Raw genomic sequence first — 23,386 nt, 5'->3', positions numbered from 1 at the left:
TCGCTGTATAAATGCCAATGGTCCCAAAAATGTGTTTCAAAATTGTCCGACGTGTCCGCCATATTGTTGCAGTCCCAATAAAAATCGCAGATCGCCGCCATTACTAGTAAAAAAAAATGTCATAAAAATGCCATAAAACTATCTCCTATTTTGTAGACGCTATAACTGTTGCGCAAACCAATCAATATACACTTAATGCGATTTTTTTTAACCAAAAATATGTAGAATACATAATCGGCCTAAACTGAGGAAAAAAAAATGTTTTTTTATATATTTTTGGGGGATATATATTCTAGCAAAAAGTTAAAAAAAAATGTGTGTTTTTTCAAAATTGTCGCTCTTTTTTGTTTATAGCGCAAAAAATAAAAACCGCAGAGGTGATCAAATACCACCAAAAGAAAGCTCTATTTGCAGGGAAAAGGGACGTCAATTTTGTTTGGGTGCAACGTCGCACGACCGCACAATTGTCAGTTAAAGCAACGCAGTGCCGAATCGTAAAAAGTGCTCTGGTCAGGAAGGGGGTAAATTCTTCCGGGGCTGAAGCGGTTAAAGAAGCTTCTTACATTACGGTTTAGCCACCCGGGTTTATCCTTCGCTCTTTTATATTTATTGCCTAGTGGAATGTACTGTGTGATCCCTTTGTTTAATATGCTCCTAAAGCATTCATGTTTTTTTTCCGTGTTCAATGTTTCTAGGATTTGGTCCCAATTGATACCTTGTAGTATTGAACACAGTTCAGAAAAATTGGCTTGTTTGAAATTTAGTGGTTTTGTGCTACCCTCGTGCTTCCTTTTCCTATGATTTACGCTGAATGCGATCATCCTGTAATTGCTAGATCCCAAGTTGTCCCATATTGCCACATCTGAGATCAGACTTGGATGGTTCGTAATTAATAGATCTAGTAGGGCATTCTTTGTAGTTGGAAAATTCTCCAATTAGAACATGAAGTTGTCCTGTGAAACATTCATGAAATGACAGCCTTTATAATAAGTGAGCTGTCCCCTCTGTCCAGTCAATATGGGGATAATTTAAGTCCCCTATTATATTGACATTTAACTGTCTCACTGCCATTTCTAATTGTGATAGTAGGTCCAGCTCCTCCTCCTCCTTCAGGTTGGGTGGCCTATAACATACCCCCACTATTCATTTCCCATTTACTTCTCCTCTTTGAAGTTCTACTCACACTGATTCCACCTCCCACTCATCCCATTCATAATATCTCTCCTCTCTACCACTCTTGCATCATTTTTGACATATAGGCACACCCCTCCCCCTCTTCTACCTTCTCTGTCCTTCCGATACAAGGAATACCCCTGGATATATTTGCCAGCCAATCGTGTGAGCTGTCAAACCAAGTTTCAGTTATTCCCACAAAGTAAGCCATCTGGTCCTGAAGGAGTCGTCATCGTCCTCATGTAATAGCAGCTCCAGTGCCTCCATTTTGTTAGATAGGCTCCTAGCATTTGTGTATACGCCTCTCAGTGTTGTATGAGTGCATATTAATTTTCTCCTTAGGTTTCCTCTGGGTTCATTTTTGAATTGTCCATGCATTTATCCCAGGATTACATGTTACGGCTGTAATATCACTGCTGACACCACTATTACCCTCTGTCCTTTGCTCACTGCTGGCTATTGCTCCCTCTGACCCCCTCCCCCCTCAATACCTAGTTTAAAAGCCTACAAAGTAAGGTAGAAGGTTAATAGATTGGTTTGGCAAGAACGATTCTTCATGAATCCATGCTGATTACTGCTAATGATACCGTTTTCATTACTAAAATATTGTATATAGTCCCTTATCCCCTCCAAGAGCTTGCATACTATTGATGTTAGGCTAACTGGTCTGTATCGGACACACCCCGCACCGATTCATACTGCTCACCCCCATACCCTACTAACGATTCGTTGTCTCACTCACTGGTCCATATCACTTCATGCCATACACATCACACCGATTTGAGCCTAAGTCACCTTGGTGGCACAAACGCTTCACTTCACTCGCATCCCACGCACCGATCGTAGTGGTTCATTCCATACCCTACCTTTGTTATTCATATCATTGTGTTGACTGATTTGGATCGTGTCAGCAGCTACATGCATCACACTCCAAACCGAACCTAGTCCCATCGGCGGCACAGCGGTTCGCATCATGAGTATTCCCACACTCAACTCGTTACACTCCTTATCAAATCTACGATTCGTTACGTATGCCATTTTTCACAGTTCATTCCTACACATACTATTTCTGCTATCCTTTTCTTTTCGCCTATCAGTAGGTTACCTTTGTTGCAACCATTGCAAGAAAACGCATCAGCAATCGCTGCAAAACTCGTATCTCAGCATTTACCCATTGCATTTGCTACAGACAGGCTTCTCAGCATACACTCCTTGCAGTCGCTGCAAGTACTCGTATCTCAGCAGTTACCCATCCGCTACGCCACAAACATGCTTCTCAGCCTAAAACTCCTTGCAAACACTGCTCAACATAAACACATCTCAACATAACTTCTTAAATCACTGGAAGCACACTCAGTGGCACTCACACAGCCACACTTCATTTTAGTAGCATTTAATCAGCCACTCATCTCCAGTGGCATTCATACGAGCCACTCATTATTTTCCTCTGTCTTTCTCCGTCAGGTCGGTCGAGTTCAGGCTGGACGTTTATTCCCAGGAAAAAAACAAAAAAACGCAATGATAGCATCTTCACCAGGCCCAGTCGCACACAAACGGCACAAAAAGGGGGAATTGAAAAAAAGAAAAAAAAACATACGTCATTGGACGTACTCTTCAGGCGTTAGTTTCTGTCACATATGTCTATACATGACACTATACAAATATGGTGGCTTTGCCTTCTACGACTACCACCGGTCCTTCTAAGCCAAAGCAGCAGCAAGACGCGCCCAGTTCTAGACCAGTACTGACTGGAGCGGCACAGACACGGAACTATTCTGTCACCACTTTGCTGGTCTTCGTTACCCACTCTGTGCGATTTGCCAATCTTCCGCCCACACAGAAAATTGGTGCTCTGAGGCAGCCACAAGACACCCCGTCAATTTCCCTTCCACCTCCAGCTTCAACCAGGGCCCGTTAGGCCCACCACAACAGCAATAGGTATACAAGTTGGGACGACCAGTCTTTTCAGTGGGGGGCGCTGCGATATGCAACAACTTTAACCAAGGCGGGTGCTCCTTCAGCCAGTGCCGCCTACTACACGTCTGTACTTCATGCCACAAGGCTCACACAAAGTCCACTTGTCGTCTGAAGCAGCTTAACAAATCCAGATTAAGCCGGGTGGATGTCCTGTGGCTGAGCTTCTAACTCTCCACACACCCCACCCCTTCACTGGCAGTATTCCTGCTACATGGCTTCACGTCAGGATTCCACACCGGCTTCATCACCTTACCCCCTCTCCACTCACGAGTGCAAGAACCTACAGTCAGCGGCCATCGATGCTCAGGCCATAGACACCCTCTTACAGACGGAGTTAGATAAAGGGTTCATCATCGGCCCCTTCTCACAGTCACCTTTCCATATTTGGAGAGTCAGCCCTATTATGCTTGTCAAGGGCAAGTTCACAAATAAACTCCGCTTAGTTTATGACCTGTCTGCGCCTCATTTCTCACATATCCCTAGTTTGAACTCCCTGATCCCTTCCGAGTAATTTTCTCTCAAGTATACGTCAGTCGATATGGCCATCCAGGCCATCATTAAGATAGGCACTGATGCCTGGCTAGCCAAAGCGGAAATGGCAGATGCCTTCAAGCTCCTACCTATCGAACCATCCCTCTGGCGGTGGCACGGCATGAAGTGGAGGGATTCTTACTATTTTGCCACCAAGCTGACCTTTGGCTCTAAAAGCAGGCCGTGGCTGTTTGACGTTTTCGCCCAGTCCCTCACTTGGATCCTATCACACCAGGCCCAGTGCCACAAGGTTATCCATTATCTCAACTACTTTCTGCTCATTTATTGGGCAGACATACCTCCGGTAGACCTAGACAGGCTAAGCGTGGTCTTCAACAATCTCAATGTGCCTATAGCCGAACACAAAGTGGAAGGCCCAGAACATTCCATCACCTTCTTGGGCATTGTCCTGGACAGGCAGGCTAGCCTGCCTGCTGACAAACTAGCCTGTGTTAGGTTGGTCATTCACGATTTTACCTGGTCACAGGGCTGTACTAAAAGGCAGCTGCAGTCCTTGGTAGGCATGCTCAATTTTGCGATGAGGATTATTCCGCAGGGGCGGTCATTCATCTCACGGCTCTTGGTCTTTCTCGCCCGAGTACAGGACCCCGACCACGTCCTTAGACTAGACCCAGCAGCCATAGCGGACTTAACTATGTGGGACAAGTTCCTCACCAACTGGAACTGCATATCCATGTTTATTCCCTCAGTATCAGCCCAGTCGCCACAAGTAGTCACAGGCGCTACAGCCTCCACAGGCTTTGCTGCTATTTTTGGCCACCACTGGTTCGTCTGACCCTGGCCTCCAGAAATCTGCTTGATTCCTGGTTTCGCTTGATCCCCATCTTTGTTCGAACCATACCCCATCGTGGCAGCAGCCCAAGTCTGGGGCCACACATGGATAGGTCAGAAAGTACTCTTCACCACAGACAACCAGGCTATGGCCGACATCATTAATAAGGGTAGATCCAAATTGCTCCCTGTCATGTCCTTCCTGCGCAGGCTGGTGCAATTATCATTACATCACCAATTTAATATTTACTGTGAGCATATCCCTGGCAAGTGCAATGCCGCATTTTTAATTTTGTCCCATTCTTCCAGCAGGTATCCGGAGTCCACCTATCATCCACTCCTATCCCACCTTTGTCTCAACAATGGATTGAAGCCACATCTTGCCAAAGCAATCCGGCTCATCAACCACTCGCTGTCTAACAACACTAGCAACACACTTAAGGCTTACCGCACGGCCTGGAACACCTACTGCAGGTTCCTAGCCGCTTGTCCCGGAACCACAGCAGATAACGTCACTGACATCCTAGTCTTCATATCTTATTGCCATACACAGCTGGCTCTCGCTCATAACACTATCAGGCTGTACCTAGCCAGTATTCAGCATTTCCTGTCCTTACAGAATTCCAGACAGCCATCTGTGTTCACAGCCCAGACAGTGAAAGCCCTGCTGCGCGGGATTCAGAAGCAGCAGCATGCTACCAACGGCAAACGCTTACCCATCATAAGCGCTATCTTCAAGGACATGTCCGAAATCTTCACACCTTCCCCCTTTGGGCTCTTGCCCAGCCTGGTCATCCAGGTGGCCATTTACCTAGCTTTCTACGGCCTCCTACGACCTAGCGAGTTCACCTCTGGTTAGTACCAGTAGTCAAGTACTGTACAGACACCTGCTGACTCGCTTCCCAAACCATTATGTCCTTCACCTTACGGTCTCCAAAATGCAACAAACCGGACCCAGAGTTGATAACTTCTTCAGGACCAGCAACGCTGGTGCCCAGTAACCATCTTTCACCGTCTGCTCTCTCTCACCTACCCAGCCAGCCAGTCTCCAGCCCGTTACTGCCTTTTCCGGTCAACCCCATGATTGGCAGTCAGTTTATCAAACATGTTAGGGTCCTACTGCTCAACTTGGCCTAGCCCCCAGGCGGTATTCTGCGCATTCCTTCCGTATCGGCGCAGCCTCAGCCGCATCTCAGTGTGGAGTACCAGACCATGTAATCAAGAATTTAGGCAGATGGAAGTCCGCCTGTTTCGCCAGATATATTCCGAACCCTCAAGTGGAGATGGCCCTAGCCTTCTCCAAGCTTGCTCATTGAGCTTAGAACCAATAAAGATATATCCCCTACCTGCTTATTTTTGGCCCCTTCTCTTGGCTTACCTACCAGACGACCAAAAGCCACCCCTCAGGTCATCTGTCTCGGTCTTAGCGTCACGACCATAAAGTAGAAGGCCAGTATAGTGGCCTGAATTTATGGGAGGAGCCCGGTGGTTATTTAAGCTGGCCGCTCGCCCTTGCTTTCTGTCGGTTCCAGTGCGCGATACCCTCCCATTCCCCTTTTTTACAACATTTCTCAGCACACTTTCCTCCAAAATTATTCATTACTTATCTTGAGTATGGCCCCTTTTCTTGGCTTACCTACCAGACGACCAAAAGCCACACCTCAGGTCTATTTATGTTGCAACTCTTGTCGCATGTTTATGTGATCCACATCTGTCTCGGTCTTAGGGCCACAACTATATTTTTTTTAACCGCTTGCTGACCGGCTCACGCCGATATACGTTGGCAGAAGGGCACGTACAGGCATATTAACATACCTGTATGTTGCCCTTTAAGAAGCAGCTTGCGAGTGCGCTCACGCCGCAAGCTCCGTGGGTGTGATCGCGGGTCTCATGGACTATGTCCGTGGGGATACCCGCGATCGTCTCACGGAGAGGAAGAACAGGGAGATGCTGATGTAAACAAGCATTTCCCCATTCTGCCTAGTGACACTGACACTGATCACAGTTCCCTGTGATCGTGAGCGGTGATCAGTGTCATGTCACACATAGCCCATCCCCCCCACAGTTAGAATAACTCCCTAGGACACACTTAACCCCCTACAGCGCCCCCTAGTGGTTAACCCCTTCACTGCCAGTCACATTTAGACAGTAATCAATGCATTTTTAATCACACTGATCGCTGTATAAATGTGAATGGTCCCAAAATAGCACCAAAAGTGTCCGATTTGTCTGCCATAATGTCGCAGTCATGATAAAAATCGCTGATCGCCATTACCAGTAAAAAAAAATTATTAATAGAAATGCCATAAAACTACCCCCTATTTTGTAGACGCTATAACTTTTGCGCAAACCAATCAATAAACGCTTATTGCGATTTATTTTTTTTTACCAAAAATATGTAGAAGACATATTTGAAAACTGAGGAAAAAAATGTTTTTTTATATATTTTTTGGGGATATTTATTATAGCAAAAAGTAAAAAATGCGTTTTTTCAAAATTGACGTTATTTTTTTGTTTATAGCGCAAAAAATAAAAACCGCAGAGGTGATCAAATACCACCAAAAGAAAGCTATTTGTGGGAAAAAAAGACGTCAATTTTGTTTGGGAGCCACGTCGCACAACCGTGTAATTGTCAGTTAAAGCGACGCAGTGCCAAATCGCAAAAAGTGCTCTGGTCTTTTGCCAGCCAAATGGTCCAGGGCTAAAGTGGTTAATACTACCAATAAACACCTTAGTTTTATAAGTTGGACTATTATTGGTGGACTTCTTGATCTGCTGCCTTTTTTGTTTATTTAACAGTGTTTTTACGTTTGCACCCTAGTTCTTCTGTTTTTTCACTTATTGTATTTTAGCTCTGCACTATATTTTACACATTCTATTTGAGTTTTGTATCTGGACTTTTAGTGCTGGCTGCTTAATTTTAGTATTAAAAAGGAAGGAGGAAGGCGCGTGGCCTGATGCGTTAATCAAGATAAAAAAGTTTATTCCAAACAAGTTGGTATATACAAGTAAAATAATAAGTGTTCATGAATAAATAAATGACAGTGATCTCATTTGATAAAAACAGTATGAATTGATGTCCATACAAGGGATAAATAAATGGCTAACGCGTTTTCTAGGGGTTTCCTCTTCATCAGAGCCTTAGGCAGCCACAACTGGTCTATAGGTTGCGATATGTCTATATAGAGAGAAACGACTGGATGAGAGGTATATTGCACGGTGAATGGTACATTCTTATAGATGGATTCTCCATTGTTGTGGTAGTGTTTCTTTCCACATCACTGCGCTCTATATAGGACAGATATCAGACAGATATAGATAGAATTGCAGAAACTAATCAAAATGTTACAGCCACAGTAGTATAAAATATATCTAAAAGATTATAGAAGATTAAGATTCAGTCGATGAGAAATCAATAATATGTATATAGTGATATCTAAAAAAAAAGTAAAGACATAAAAAAAAAAAAAAAAAAATATATATATATATATATATATATATATATATATATATATATATATATATATATACACACACATACACACACACACACACACACATAAACATTACACACGTCCATGCACAGTGTGTGTGCACATGATACACATGTATATATAAAAAGAGTGCACCTGGACATACACATACGCTCCCTCACATGTATGTGTGAATACACATAGGAAATGGACTAATCAATGGCTCAACTAAAAATATGCATAGGAATATTATTATTGGTAGGTCCCATACATTATTGTGAACATGAATCAAAACAGCGGCATTGGCTCTTCCGCTGTTTTGATTCATGTTCACAATAATGTATGGGACCTACCAATATTAATATTCTTATGCATATTATTAGTTGAGCCATCGATTAGACCAGTTGTGGCTGCCTAAGGCTCTGATGAAGGAGAAACCCCTCGAAACGCGTTAGCCATTTATTTATCCCTTGTATGGACATCAATTCAAATATTATTTTAATCAAATGAGATCACTGTCATTTACTTATTATTATATGAACACGTAGTATTTTCCTTGTATATTCCAATATGTTTGGAACAAACTTTTTTTATCTTGATTACTGCATCAGGCCAGGGGCCTTCCTCCTTCATACATAGCCTCTTTGACTTCCCCTAGTCAGCTTAGGCAGCGGGGCATGCTTGATCACCTTATATTTACATCATCAGGAAATACTACCACTTTTCACTAAGGACCTCCACACCAGCGCAGAAGAATATCTTTTCTGTCTAAACCGATGCTTAATTTTAGTACCATTTGGAGCTCAGTGTTTCCTAATATATATGCTCCATACTGTGTGCCTGCAGGGAGCCAACAGGCGTGGTGTACCTAGGAAACGACACAGGTGAGTTTACCAATAGCGCAATATATCATTACATACCAGGTTCAAGCTCGGTGTCATGTGCTGCAGCATTGTCTATGGGAGCCGTATAGTAAGGGAGAAGAACCTATGCTTTTATGAAAAGGAAATATGGATCAGATATGTTAACACAAGTTCCTTTACTTCCTTAAGACCAGGAGATATCTGTCTGCACACCAAGCACCAATTAATTCATCAGTGTGAAGGAGTTGACTGAGGTTGAGCAGTGTGAACAATTCTTGAGCATCAGAGGACTGTGTCCACATCTCCCTGTGTCACCTCCTCTAGACCATGGTTTGGTGAATCAGTGGAATTTGTGACACTGAAATATTGAGCACAACACACTTTTTATATATGCACAGACCTGGAGTGTGGATATGGGATGGGCACTTCAGGTTACTGCTCTCTTGTCTGTGTTAGGTACAGTTAGGTCCATATATATTTGGACACAGGCACAATTTTCATACTTTTGGCTCTGTATGCCACCAGAATAAAATTAAAACAAAACAATCCAAATGGATTTGAAGTGCAGACTTTCAGCTTTAATTCACAGGGTTGAACATAAATATCAAAAACACAAATTTTAGGAACAGCGACCATTTTTACACACAGTCCCCCCATTTTCAAAGGCTCAAATGTAATTTGACAAATGAATATAATCATAAAATGTAAATTTTTAAAATTTTGTTAAGAATCCTTTACTGGCAATGATCTCCTGATGTCTGGAACCCATGGACATTACCAAAGACTGGGTTTCCTCCTTTCTGGTGCTTTGCCAGGCTCTAACTGCAGCTGTCTTCAGTTGTTCTTTCTGGGTCTTTCTGCCTTTAGTTTTGCCTTCAGAAAGTGAAATGCATGCTCAAATTGGGTTGAGATCAGGTGATTGACTGCATGCTCAAATTGGGTTGAGATCAGGTGATTGCATAATATTCCACTTTTCCTTCAAAAGCTCCTGGGTAGCTTTTGCAGAGTGTTTTGGATCATTGTCCATCTGTACTGTGAAGCGCCGTCCAATCAACTTTGCTGCATTTGGCTGAATCTGGGCTGACAGTATATCTCTAAACACTGCAGAATTCTTCTGGCTGCTTCTGTCTTCTGTGACATCTTTAATAAACACCAATGACCCAGTGCCACTGGAAGCCATGCATGCCCATGCCATCACAATGCAAGCTCCACCATGTTTTACAGAGGACGTTGTGTGCTTTGGATCATAAGCTTTTCCAAGTCTTCCCCACACTTTTTCCTTCCCGTCATTCTGGTACAGATTCATCTTAGTTTCATCGGTCCAAAGAATGCTTTTCTAGAACTGATCTGGCTTTTATAGATGTTTTTTGGCAAAGTCTAATCTGGCATTTCTATTCTTCAGGCTTATGAATGGTTTGCACCTTGTGGTGAACCCTCTGTATTTGCTCTTGTGAAGTCTTCTCTTGATTGTAGCCTTTGACAATAATACGCCCACCTCCTGGAGAGTGTCCTTCACATGTCTAGATGTTATGAATGGGTTTTTCATTACCATAGAGAGTATCCTGTGATCATCCACCACTGTTGTCTTGCGTGGACGTCCAGGCCTTTTTATGTTGCTGAGCTCACCAGTGCATTCTTCTTTCCTCAGAATGTACCAAACTGTTGATTCGGCCACTCCTAATGTTGCTGCTATCTCTCTGATGGATTTGTTTCATTTTTGAAGGCTTACAATGGCCTGTTTCAGTTGCATGGACAGCTCCTTTGAACGCATGATGTAGGTTCACAGCAATAGATTCCAAATGCAAATATCACACTTTTGGTCCCTTGAAAAAGGGGGGGGGTGGCTATTAAGAGCTGTAATGCCTAAATACTTTCTCCGATTTGGATGTACATACCCCCAAGTTAAACTGGAGAGTGTGCACTTTCAGCCCATATCAACTATATAACTATAGCTTGAATATGTTTTGGTAAATACCGGAAAAAAACTAAAATTGTGCCTGTGTCTAGAAAAAACATATGGACCTAACTGTATGTGGGGATGAAGGGTTATGCACAGCTTGGAGTTGGCTCACTGCTTGTCCTGTGGCTGAGCACTACCTGACAGGCGCTGAATAGAGAGCTGTACAGCTGTGTGCCCAGTCTTGCCTTCTGTGATTGGTGAAGCCTACAGCCTCATCTTGGGTCCCCAGAAGTCATATGGCTTTTTTTTTTGGTGAAGCCTCTTGCCTAACGTTGGTCCCTGGTAGCCTGCTCAGTGCTCACGGGGGACTGGTTTGGAAACAAGTTGTTAGACAAGAAAGGAAAAAGAAAGGAAAAGGTAAGTTCTTGAAAGCTTGTCTAAGTGTTAAGTTAGTACAATAAAAAGGTATCATTGCATACCGCATTACGCTCATATTTTGTAATCTTTTTTATATATACTTATTTCGTTTTTTTTTTCAGTGGTGCGATTTAGCGGTGAAAATTATTAGTGCCCCCCAGCTTTGACAGTGGTATCTTATGTGCCTCCCCCCCTATATATTGTTGCTAGAGTCGCCACTGGCTATTAACCAGTTGCCGGCCGCCTCACGCTGATATACGTCAGCAGAATGACACGGGCAGGCAGAATCACGTACCCGTCATTTGTTCCCGGGCGATCAGAGGTGAGGGGGAGGCCATCCATTCGTGGCCACCCCCTCGCGATCACTCCCGGTGAATTAAATCCTTCCTCTGCCTCTGTAATGTAAACAGAGGCAGAGGAAGTGATGTAATCTCTCCTCGAGCCGGTCTTTTCGTTTCGGCGCCGAGGAGAGAAGACATCAAGTAAGTGCACCAAACACTACACTGTCAGTAGAACACACTAGGCACACTTTTCACCCCCCCGATCACCCCCCTGTACCCCCTGTCACAGTGACACCAATAGCAGTTTTTTTTTTGCATTGGTGTCAGTTTGTGACAGTTATAAGTGTTAGAGCAGTTAGGGTTAGCCCCCTTTAGGTCTAGGGTACCCCCCTAATAAAGGCTAACCCCTTGATCACCCCCCATCGCCAGTGTCACTAAGCGATCGTTTTTCTGATCGCTGTATTAGTGACACGGGTGACGCTAGTTAGGGAGGTAAGTATATAGGTTCGCCGTCAGCGTTTTATAGCGACAGGAACCCCCATATACTACCTACTAAAGGTTTTAACCCCCTGATTGCCCCCTAGTTAACCCTTTCACCAGTGATCACCGTATAACTGTTACGGGTGACACTGGTTAGTTAGTTTGTTTTTTATAGTTTATCATAGTTTCAGGGCACCCGCCGTTTATTTCCTAATAAAGGTTTAACCCCCTAATTGCCCGGCGGTGATATAAGTTACGTTTTTAGGGTGAGATAGGGTCTGCGTCGCCCCAGGCAGCGTCAGGTTAGCGCCAGTACCGCTAACACCCACGCACGCAGCATACACCTCCCTTAGTGCTATAGTATCTGAACGGATCAATATCTGATCTGATCAGATCTATACTAGCGTCCCCAGCAGTTTAAGGTCCCCATAAACACAGTGTTAGCGGGATCAGCCCAGATACTTGCTAGCACCTGCGTTTTGCCCCTCGGCCCTGCCCAGCCCACCCAAGTGCAGTATCGATCGATCACTGACACTTACAAAACACTAAGCACACATAACTGCAGCGTTCGCAGAGTCAGGCCTGATCCCTGCGTTCGCTAACAGTTTTTTGGTAGCGTTCTGAGTCGCTAACAGTCAGGAGCTTTTTTGCCTGTGAGTCTCCCATGTATACCCCTAAATTTAGAGCCCAAAATGGCAAATCGAAGGTACACTAGTGAAGAGGCCTACACGTTTCTGAGCATGACAGGTAGTGAAGAGGAAGTCACTCATCTGTCAGATTCTGGCTCAGAATACGATCCTGTAGAGGACAGCGGCTCCATGACAGATAGCTCTGACGACGGAGTTGTGGTCCCTGCCAAGGTCAGGCGTACCAGACCCCAAACTTCTTCTGTCCTTGATGTGCAAGAACCGCAGGTCCCTCGTATAGAGCAGAGAAGTACTAGCGCCGCTATTCCTTCTGGTGAACTGGCAAGCACCAGCGGCCTATTACACCCTGGTCATACATCCAGCACTGCAGTATCACGTGGTGACGTGGCGAGTCCCATAAGTGCAGTTCAAGCTGGCGAGGTGGCAAGCACTAGTAGTGTCCCGCTGCCACCAAGAAGACGAACACAGGCCCGTCGTGCCCATAGTGCCCTTCCTGCTGCATTCGCCAATCCAAATTGGGAACCCACCACTTCTGCAGCACCCGTACTTCCCCCATTCACTGGCCAACCCGGAATTCAGGTGGAAACAGTTGATTTTACAACACTGGATTTTTATTTGCTGTTTTTCACCGAAGATCTCTATAGATCTATTGTGGACCAAAGCAATTTATACGCTGGTCAACACATCGCCACTATTCCCCAGTCCTCCCTTGCCAGAGATTGGAGACCAATTACGGTCTCCGAATTTAAGATCTTTCTGGGCCTTTCCCTCAACATGGGCATAAATAAAGAGTGAGTTGCGGTCATATTGGTCCACTGACCCAATTTACCATATGCCCGTGTTCTCTGCCTCCATGACCAGGGCACGATACGAGCAGATTTTGCTGTTCATGCACTTCAACAACAATGAACTCTGTTGTCCTCGTGGAGACCCTGAATACGATCGGCTCTACAAAATTCGGCCTCACGTAAACCACTTCAACCAGCGTTTTGCAGACTTGTTTACTCCCCATCAAGTTGTCTGCGTTGATGAGTCCCTGATTAAATTTTCTGGCCGCTTGTCATTCAAACAGTACCTTCCCAGCAAGCGTGCCAGATACAAGGTCAAGATGTATAAGCTCTGTGACAGGGCCACAGGCTATACATGTAGTTTTATGGTTTACGAGGGCAAAGATAGTCATGTAGAGCCGACAAACTGCCCTGACTACATAGGAAGCGCTGGCAAGATAGTGTGTATCACCCTTATTCGGAAAGGGGTACCACTTGTACGTGGACAATTATTACATGAGCGTGACACTTTTTAGTCACCTTTTTGATCAACAGATTGGAGCATGTGGCACCGTGCGACCTAATCGCCGGGGCTTTCCCCAGCGGCTTGTAGATTCCCGTCTTAGGCTGGGGGAGAGAGCCTGCTTGCAGTGTAATAAGTTGCTCGCTATGAAGTGGAGGGATAATAAGAATGTTTTCGTTCTTACCTCCCTTCATGCAGACACGATGGTCCAAATTACTACGGCGACTGGTGTTGTGGAGAAGCCCCTCTGTGTCCACGAATATAACCAAAATATGGGAGGGGTGGACCTCAATGACCAGTTGTTGGTGCCATACCTAGTTGCCCATAAGGCCAGACGCTGGTACAAAAAAGTGTCTGTTTATTTCAATTGGCTTTGCTGAATGCTCATGTGCTATACAGAGCTTCAGGATGGACTGGATCCTTCCTTAAATTCCAGGAAGAGATTGTCAGAGCCCTTCTGTTTCCAGACGGTGCTCCACCTCACCTTCCCCAACCAAATGCAGTAAGCCGGCTGCATGAGATGCATTTTCCTTATGTCCTCCCGAGTACCCCTACCCAACGAGCCCCCCAAAAAAGATGTTGTGTCTGCAGCAAGCGCGGATATAGGCGTGACACCCCGTATTATTGTCCCTCCTGTCCTGACAATCCTGGTCTATGTATTGGTGAATGTTTTGAACGCTACCATACACTAGTTGAGTATTAGCGTAGGGTACAGCACTGCACAGACTAGGACACACTTTCACAGGGTCTCCCAAGATGCCATCGCATTTTGAGAGACCCAAACCTGGTACCAGTTACAAAAGTTAAAGTTACAGTGTAAAAAATAAAAAAATAAAAAAAATAAAAACACAAAAAAATATAAACTAAAAAAAACAAAAATAGTTGTCGTTTTATTGTTCTCTCTCTCTCTCTCTCTATTCTGCTCTTTTTTACTGTATTCTATTCTGCAATGTTTTATTGTTATTATGTTTTACCATGTTTGCTTTTCAGATATGCAATTTTTTTTATACTTTACTGTGTTTTATTGGTAACCATTTTTTTGTTTTCAGGTACGCCATTCAGCTGCAGAGCGGATTTATTTATCTTGACAGCAACAGCGTTTGCTCCCACGATATATAAAGCCGTGACTCCAGCTCTGTCGGAGGTGATTTCACCACCACAGTTACATACTTCAGCATATATGCCGAAGCGTGGGGGCAGCAGTGGGTGGAGGAGCGATTTGCTCCTGCCTTTTGCGGGAGGATGCCCCCATGCTTCGGCATATATATATATTTTAGGCACAGGTTGCGTTAAATTTTTTATTTTTTACTATGTTTTTTTTGTATTTGATTTGCAGGTATGGTAAGTTTTACTGTTATACTGTAATGTTACTTTGTTTTATTGTTAACCATCATTTGCTTAGCAGGTACGCTATTAAGTTGCAGCGCGGATTTATTTATCTTGACAGCAACAGCGTTTGCTCCCACGATATATAAAGCTGTGACTCCAGTGCTGTCGGAGGTGATTTCACCACCACAGTTACATACTTCAGCATCTATACCGAAGCGTGGGGGCAGCAGAGGGCGGAGGAGCGATTTGCTCCTAACTTTTGCGGGAGGATGCCCCCATGCTTCGGCATATATATACGGTGCATGTATGCCCAGCATTAGAAGTGGGTGGATGAAGGGAGGTATTCTAATGGTGGGCATACCCACTGATCAATCTCTTTTTTTAGTTTAGCCCACAGGCTGCATGAAAAAAAAGTTTATAATATATGCCCAACAAGGACCAGCAACGTACTGGTATGTTGCTGGACTTTGAGTGGTTATACCAGAATGATTCCTGCAGGTTTAGGTATCATCTTGGTATCATTCTTTTCAGCCAGCGGTCGGCTTTCATGTAAAAGCAATCCTAGCGGCTAATTAGCCTCTAGACTGCTTTTACAAGCAGTGGGAGGGAACCAACCCCCCCCCCCACCGTCTTCCATGTTTTTCTCTGGCTCTCCTGTCCCAACAGGGAACCTGAGAAAGCAGCCGGTGATTCAGACAGCTGACTATAGAGCTGATCAGAGACCAGAGTGGCTCCAAACATATCTATGGCCTAAGAAACCAGCATTTCATGACTTAGATTTCGCCGGATGTAAACAGCGCCATTGGGAAATTGGTGTGATAAAATGCTTTCCCAATCTTGGTGTGGTCAGATGCTTTGAGGGCAGTGGAGAGATCTAAGGTCTAATAGACCCCATTTTTTTTTAAAAAAGAGTACCTGTCACTACCTATTGCTATCATAGGGGATATTTACATTCCCTGAGATAACAATAAAAATGATTATAAAAAATAAAAAATGAAAGGAACAGTTTAAAAATAAGATTAAAAAAAGCAAAAAAATAAGAAAGAAAAAAAAAAAAAAAAAGCACCCCCCTGACCCCCCCTGCTCTCGCGCAAAGGCGAACGCAAGCGTCGGTCTGGCGTCAAATGTAAACAGCAATTGCACCATGCATGTGAGGTATCACCGCGAAGGTCAGATCGAGGGCAGTAATTTTAGCAGTAGACCTCTGTAAATCTAAAGTGGTAACCTGTAAAGGCTTTTAAAAATGTATTTAGTTTGTCGCCACTGCACGTTTGTGCGCAATTTTAAAGCATGTCATGTTTGGTATCCATGTACTCGGCATAAGATCATCTTTTTTATTACATCAAACATTTGGGCAATATAGTGTGTTTTAGTGCATTAAAATTTAAAAAAGTGTGTTTTTTCCCCAAAAAATGCATTTGAAAAATCGCTGTGCAAATACTGTGTGAAAAAAAAAATGAAACACCCACCATTTTAATCTGTAGGGCATTTGCTTTAAAAAAAATATATAATGTTTGGGGGTTCAAAGTAATTTTCTTGCAAAAAAAAAAATATATATTTTTTCATGTAAACAAAAAGTGTCAGAAAGGGCTTTGTCTTCAAGTGGTTAGAAGAGTGGGTGATGTGTGACATAAGCTTCTAAATGTTGTGCATAAAATGCCAGGACAGTTCAAACCCCCCCCCCCAAATGACCCCATTTTGGAAAGTAGACACCCCAAGCTATTTGCTGAGAGGCATGTCGAGTCCATGGAATATTTTATATTGTGACACAAGTTGCGGGAAAAAGACAATTTTTTTTTTTTTTAACAAAGTTGTCACTAAATGATATATTGCTCAAACACCCCAAAATACATTCTGTTGCTTCTCCTGAGTACGGGGATACCACATGTGTGAGCCTTTTTGGGAGCCTAGCCACGCACGGGACCCCGAAAACCAAATACTCACTATACCTCTCAGCAAATAGCTTGGGGTGTCTACTTTCCTAAATAGGGTCATTTGGGGGGGGGGGGGGGGGGGTTGTGCCACCTGGGCATTCCATGGCCTCCAAAACTGTGATAGACAGTGAAGAGTGAAATCAAAAATTTACGCCCTTAGAAAGCCTGAAGGCGGTGCTTGGTTTCGGGGCCCCGTACGCAGCTAGGCTCCCAAAAAGTCCCACACGTGGTATCCCCACACTCAGGAGAAGCAGCAGAATGTATTTTGGGGTGTAATTCCACATATGCCCATGGCATGTTTGAGCAATATATCATTTAGTGACAACTTTGTGCAAAAAAAAAAAAAAATTGTCACTTTCCCGCAACTTGTGTCAAAATATAAAATATTCCATGCCTCTCAGCAAATAGCTTGGGGTGTCTACTTTCCAAAATGGGGTCATTTGGGGGGTTTTGTGCCATCTGGGCATTTTATGGCCTTCAAAACTGTGATAGGTAGTGAGGAGTGAAATCAAAAATTTATGCCCTTACAAATCCTGAAGGCAGTGATTGGTTTTCAGGGCCCCGTACGCGGCTAGGCTCCCAAAAAGTCCCACACATGTGGTATCCCCATACTCAGGAGAAGCAGCTGGATGTATTTTTGGGTGCAATTCCACATATGCCCATGGCCTGTGTGAGCAATATATCATTTAGTGACAACTTTTTGTAAATTTTTTTTTTTTGTTGTCATTATTCAATCACTTGGGACAAAAAAAATGAATATTCAATGGGCTCAACATGCCTTTCAGCAATTTCCTTGGGGTGTCTACTTTCCAAAATTGGGTCATTTGGGGGGGGTTTGTACTGCCCTGCCATTTTAGCACCTCAAGAAATGACATAGGCAGTCATAAACTAAAAGCTGTGTAAATTCCAGAAAATGTACCCTAGTTTGTAGACGCTATAACTTTTGCGCAAACTAATAAATATACGCTTATTGACATTTTTTTTTACCAAAGACATGTGACCGAATACATTTTGACCTAAATGTATGACTAAAATTGAGTTTATTGGATTTTTTTTTATAACAAAAAGTAGAAAATATCATTTTTTTTTTCAAAATTTTTGGTCTTTTTCCGTTTATAGCGCAAAAAATAAAAATGGCAGAGGTGATCAAATACCATCAAAAGAAAGCTCTATTTGTTGGAAGAAAAGGACGCAAATTTCGTTTGGGTACAGCATTGCATGATCGCGCAATTAGCAGTTAAAGCGACGCAGTGCCAAATTGTAAAAAGTGCTCTGGTCAGGAAGGGGGTAAATCCTTCCGGGGCTGAAGTGGTTAACCTATACATTTCATAATAAAGTAAACTCTAGTTCGCAGATATTGTGAAATTGTATTATGATGCATAAACTGGACCCATATTCTGGCTTATTATTCATATTAGCAAAAGGAAAGGGAAAATGTAACATAAGTACCCAACAGACCTATCAAATAATTAATCTCACCCATGCTTCTCTTCTTCTGGTTCAGCAACAGTGCTCTGTTCCCATGACTTCACTTTCACTGTGACCTGCTCAGCCTCATCATATGCTTGCATCTCATGGGTTCTAAAAGTAAACAAGTGAGATCAATAACTATAATTGCATAGTTAAATTGGTTGAAAAAGACACAAGTCCATTCAGTTCAACCCACAAACTAATTGTGTATAATTAATACACGTTACCCAAAGTCACAGCATACCGTTAATGAGCAAGGACCCAAAAAGCATAAAAAAGAGCTCAGATGTTAATAAAATAGTGGAAATTGCAAAAAAAATGGAAATGGTCTGGAGAATAAAAAAATGGGATTCCTGACTTACCATACAAACCTTTTTCTTGGAGTACTATACAGGACACAGATAGATAATTAGGGAACATTGGTTATGCTGCTGCTTTTGGAAATTTGGACACTGGCATTAAAGGGGAAACAGCAGCCCATTATATTACCTCTCACTTCTAGCTTCCCTAAATTTTGTTAGCAAGCAGTAGCACGACTGAATCATAAGACTAGAGGGGAGGGACCTATGTCCTATAATGTATTCTGGTAGAACTTAATGAACATGTGAGAAGGATCAGGTGACAGCCTCGCAAATCTGAAAAACAAATGTATGATGCTGAAAAACCACTAACTGATCTACAGGAGTGTGCCTTTACAAGGAAAAGGAGAACCTTGCCATTGAGCTCATAAGCTACAATGATGAGCTGTCAAATCCACCTAAACACATGGGAATTTGAAGCAGGTTGTCCCCTAAGGTGACCATCGGGAATGACAAACAGATCTGGACTGTTGAAAGGAGAGAAACTCACAGTGCTTACCACATCCAGACAATGGAAGATAATTTCCATTGCATGTTTGAGAGCAGGGTAGAAGGATGGTAGGGCAATGTCCTGGTTAAGACTAAAGGAATAAACCACCTTGAGAAGAAAGGAGGCCTGGGGCCTCAAAGCAACCCTGTTTGAATATAGAAAAGGAAAGGGTCATTTATAGGTCAAGGTTGCCAACTCAGAAACTTGCCTTGCAGAAAGAATAGTGACAAGAAAGGTAATCTTGTGAGTAAGGATAGTGTGATAGGGGGTTCCCCTGTCTCTGGGAAAATGAGTGTAAAATGGACACAGGACTCTCAAAGAGGCAGTTTGAGAAGTTCCAGCAGAAGATTTGTGAGCAGAGAAAACTATGTTTTAAGTTTTCTCTGGATTTTTTTTAAGTCTGGATTGTGGCTGCAAACTTGAAGACTTCAAATTGGGAGGGATGGAGTCTTCAGTCTCGTGTCCGGGTGTTCCAGAAGTTCTGCAGGTTGTTTGTGTGTCCAGGTGCACACCCTCGTTATAAGGCAGATCTGAGCACAGCTCAGAGAAGGTGGGATAAGAGTTGGTGTTGGAGCAGTTGCTGAAACCAGGAGGGAGGTGTGCTACTGTTTAAGAGCCCAGGCAATATCCTTGAGACGGCACTCCATGTGGGAGAGGTTCCAGGTCAGTGGACTGAGAGAGTTGGGCCAGCTGAGAGAGTCTGGGAGACCATAGCTGAGACAACTGGAAGAGAGTGCTGGGGACCAGAGGGGACCATGAGTCTTGGAGGAGTGTGAAAGCCTAGAGTGTCAGGAGAGCCCTTCCTAGAGGCCATAAGTGGGCCTGTGCAGCTTTGTACTGCAACCAAAGCTGAGTGAGGATTGAGAGCCAGGTGGCTTGGCATTTTTATTTTGTTTTTTGGAGAAGAACCCCTGTGTGGTCAACCCATGCATGTATGAACTTTCATTTTTGTTAATTTTAATAAAAGTGGGCTGCCATGCTCTTAAACTGAAGTTCCTGTTGGCTGTGAACTCACTGAAACGCATCTACCACTGAGCTAGACATCCCCCATATTACAATAGACAGAGGAACATCCATCATAGGTTCAAAGGGTGGTCTTTTAAAGTGGAAATCCAGGCATCACCTAACACTGGCTGATACAGGGGAGATCCCATGGCTGGACCAGAGTGGCCTGAAAATAGGTAAGTGTACAGATCTTTCTTACACAGGTTAGTCAGAATAGGTGTTAGGATGGGGAAGTGAGCAGTTTTAAAATTAGTTAAGTGGTACCTGGAATTCCACTTTAAGAACTGACAAAACCAGGCTGAGATCCCACAGGGTCACTAATCAAATACTGTTCCAAGCCGGACTGCCGAAAAGACAGGATCTGCCCTATGGAGGATTTCCTGTAATGGAATCCTCTTGTCACACACCAAGGGAAATACACTTTCCAAGTGCGATGGTAAACTTTTTTGAAGCTTTAAAGAGCTTAGGGATGACCAAATCTGTTAGGCCCCTGTTCCTCAAGACTTTATTGGTTGAACTAGATGGACTTGAGTCTTTTTTCAACCAGACTAACTGTAACTTGGGTTTCAACAGTCAAGCTGTTAAAGCCAGTAACCAAGAAGCAGGAGCCTAACGAGGTTAGAGTGTGATAAAAATTACTGGGAGGAACTCCTTCTTGATCCTGTTGAGTGGGCCAACAAGGAGCTTCAGAGGAAGAAAAGTATAGATCAGAGTCACCAGATCATCCAACATGAATGTTTGGGGATCCCTGGACCTGGAGAAAAACCTGCTTAGTTTGTTTATTGACCCTGAATGCCAGGAGGTCCGGCACAAATTGAAGTAAGGATTTCCGTAATTCCAACATTGAATCTGTGACCCACCATGCTAGGGTAAGGTAAGCCTGGTCCTGTGGGTCAAGCATATGGGATAATGTATTGACTGCATCCACTTCTCACACTCTGTCTGAATGTTGAATTATAATGGTCTGGAGTAAAATTGGGCATATAGAACTGCCTCGACAGAGGACACTCATGCAAAGAGGTTATGGTCGACTGGCTCCTGGACTACAGAGTCAGAGTGAGAGCAGAGAGGCTTGAGTAGTTTGTCTAGGGGAGGGTCACGGCCCAGTGATGTGTTTGGTTCCATATGATGGCTGACTTCTGCAACTTTAGGATTCATTCAAAATTTTCTAGGGTACGCATGGTTCACTGGACATTGGCAGAGTGATGCAGAGCAAGTACAAGGGCTAGCACCTTGTTGACATGAGGGAAGATAGGGGTGCGTAAGTAGGCATCCTTGATGTCCACATATGGTCTCCTGGGCAGAGGAAAACAATAACTGACCAGAGGAATTACATATGAGACTTTTTTTTACCCGGAGGAAGGTGTTAGGAACCTTTAAGTCCAATATACCTCCCTTTGCTATGGGGACAGTGAACAGCTTTGAATAGAAAGCTTGAAACATTTTCCAGGACAATGGCTATGACCCCTTGGTGAAGGAGCTGCTCTAGAGCAGTGCAAAGGTCTGTGGGGAATGTTGGCAACTCTGATACCATGAAATTGCAGTGAATGCAAAGACTGAAATTCCAGTTGTAGCTCCTGGATACAATGTTTTGGGGCCCAAGCATCTGAAATATCTTGGAACCAAGTGGCCTCAAAGGTCAACAGATGTCCTTCTACTTTAACAAGTGGGAGTGCCTCCTCTCTGAGAGGAAGCCTTGTTTGCAGACTTAGGGATGAAACGAAGGGATGAAGAGTTCCAAGCTTTGTCTTGAACCAAAGGGCTGAGAGAAATGAAACCAACTAATTTTAAATTCCTTAACCCCTTGACACCGACAGTATGCAAATATGTGGCCTCACTGGATTAGGCTTTTTTCCTGTGGGGCCGCATATCTGCATATCTGTCTTTGTGCTGGGAGTGTTGCGCACAGCGTGCTCCTAGCACAGAGACCGGGGTCTCAGTGGGAGCCCCTGGTCCCATATTAACGATCAGGACATGGAACGCCAGGTTCCGGGGTCACCTTATTTCTATGATAGCCTCTGATTGGCTATCACAGTGATCAGTCAATGTGAAGCCCGCCCCTGTGTTTCTCCCTCTGTGATTGGAGAGGAAAGATAAATTGCAGAGAGAGAAAAACAAATAACAAAATAATAATTAAAGATAAAAGAAAAAAATACCTAGATTAAGGTTTGATCTAGGTCAGTGCCAGGGTTAGCGTTTGGGTCAAATAACAATCAAAGGTCATTGTCAGTATATTTTGGACAAGGTTAAAAAAAAAAAAAAAAAGTTTTAAATTAGTATCAGTGTCAGTGTGCAAGTAGGATAAAAAAAAAAAAAGGTGCACTATTGTTTCTGAGTTGTACTATGGGTACAAACAACATACAAATCTGTGATGTCGCTGCAATCGTTGGGAGCAGGAAAATTTATTTTGGGTTGTTCTTTGGTGGTAGGTTATGGTAGTAACAAGAAATATACAGCTACAAATTTAAAAAAATATTTTTTTTGGGCCAGTCCTCCTTTGATAATAAAAACTGTTTACCACTAAATAAAACCCCAATTGGTCCTGAAAAACAAGGTATAATCCCACCTGGATGCACAAAGTAGTTGTGATGATATGTACAGTTTTACTAGCACATGTTAAAGTTGCAAAATTATGCTTTGGCATTGGTTTCACCCTTAGGCATGAAGGATTATAATAAAGGTGTCCAGGGCTTCGCCAAATTGCTGCCAAAAAGTTACATCTGCAAGAGTTATTTCTTACACTGATACTCTTGTAGCACCCTCTACCTAGGTAGGTGCTAGAGGTTAGGATTGTAGTGCAGGTAAATTTAGGCAGGCCTAGCTGGAAGCTAAGCCTGTTTGTTTTGATCTGTGTGGGCTGGGAGTGGCTCAGAGTAGCAGCTGTGACTCACAGACAGCATACCTCCATGGTTACCTCCCTCTTGCTTCTAGAGGATTATAGAATTAGAGGGGAAGAGAGGTGGGGTGTCTCAGGG

The 23,386-nt window shown here is 43.5% G+C and overlaps 1 protein-coding gene across 6 annotated transcripts in view; it reads right to left on the bottom strand.

Annotated features, from left to right (window-relative positions):
* Nucleotides 1-23,386, bottom strand: part of PIP5K1C (phosphatidylinositol-4-phosphate 5-kinase type 1 gamma) — a 501,728-nt gene that overhangs the window by 177,227 nt on the left and 301,115 nt on the right. For 5 of the 6 annotated variants that reach the window (XM_073594381.1, XM_073594347.1, XM_073594372.1 and 2 more), the window contains one exon: nt 18,567-18,668. In XM_073594381.1, coding sequence (XP_073450482.1) covers nt 18,567-18,668 — 102 coding nt within the window. Of the gene's footprint in view, nt 1-7,556; nt 7,762-18,566; nt 18,669-23,386 lie in introns of those variants that run through there. The other variant, XM_073594390.1, reaches the window with a different exon arrangement.

This window comes from Aquarana catesbeiana, linkage group LG01 (assembly GCF_042186555.1).
Source record: "Aquarana catesbeiana isolate 2022-GZ linkage group LG01, ASM4218655v1, whole genome shotgun sequence".
NCBI classification, from domain to species: Eukaryota; Metazoa; Chordata; class Amphibia; order Anura; family Ranidae; genus Aquarana; species Aquarana catesbeiana.
Note: the sequence above shows the minus strand (reverse complement) of the source record. Positions and strands in the feature narration are given on the sequence as shown.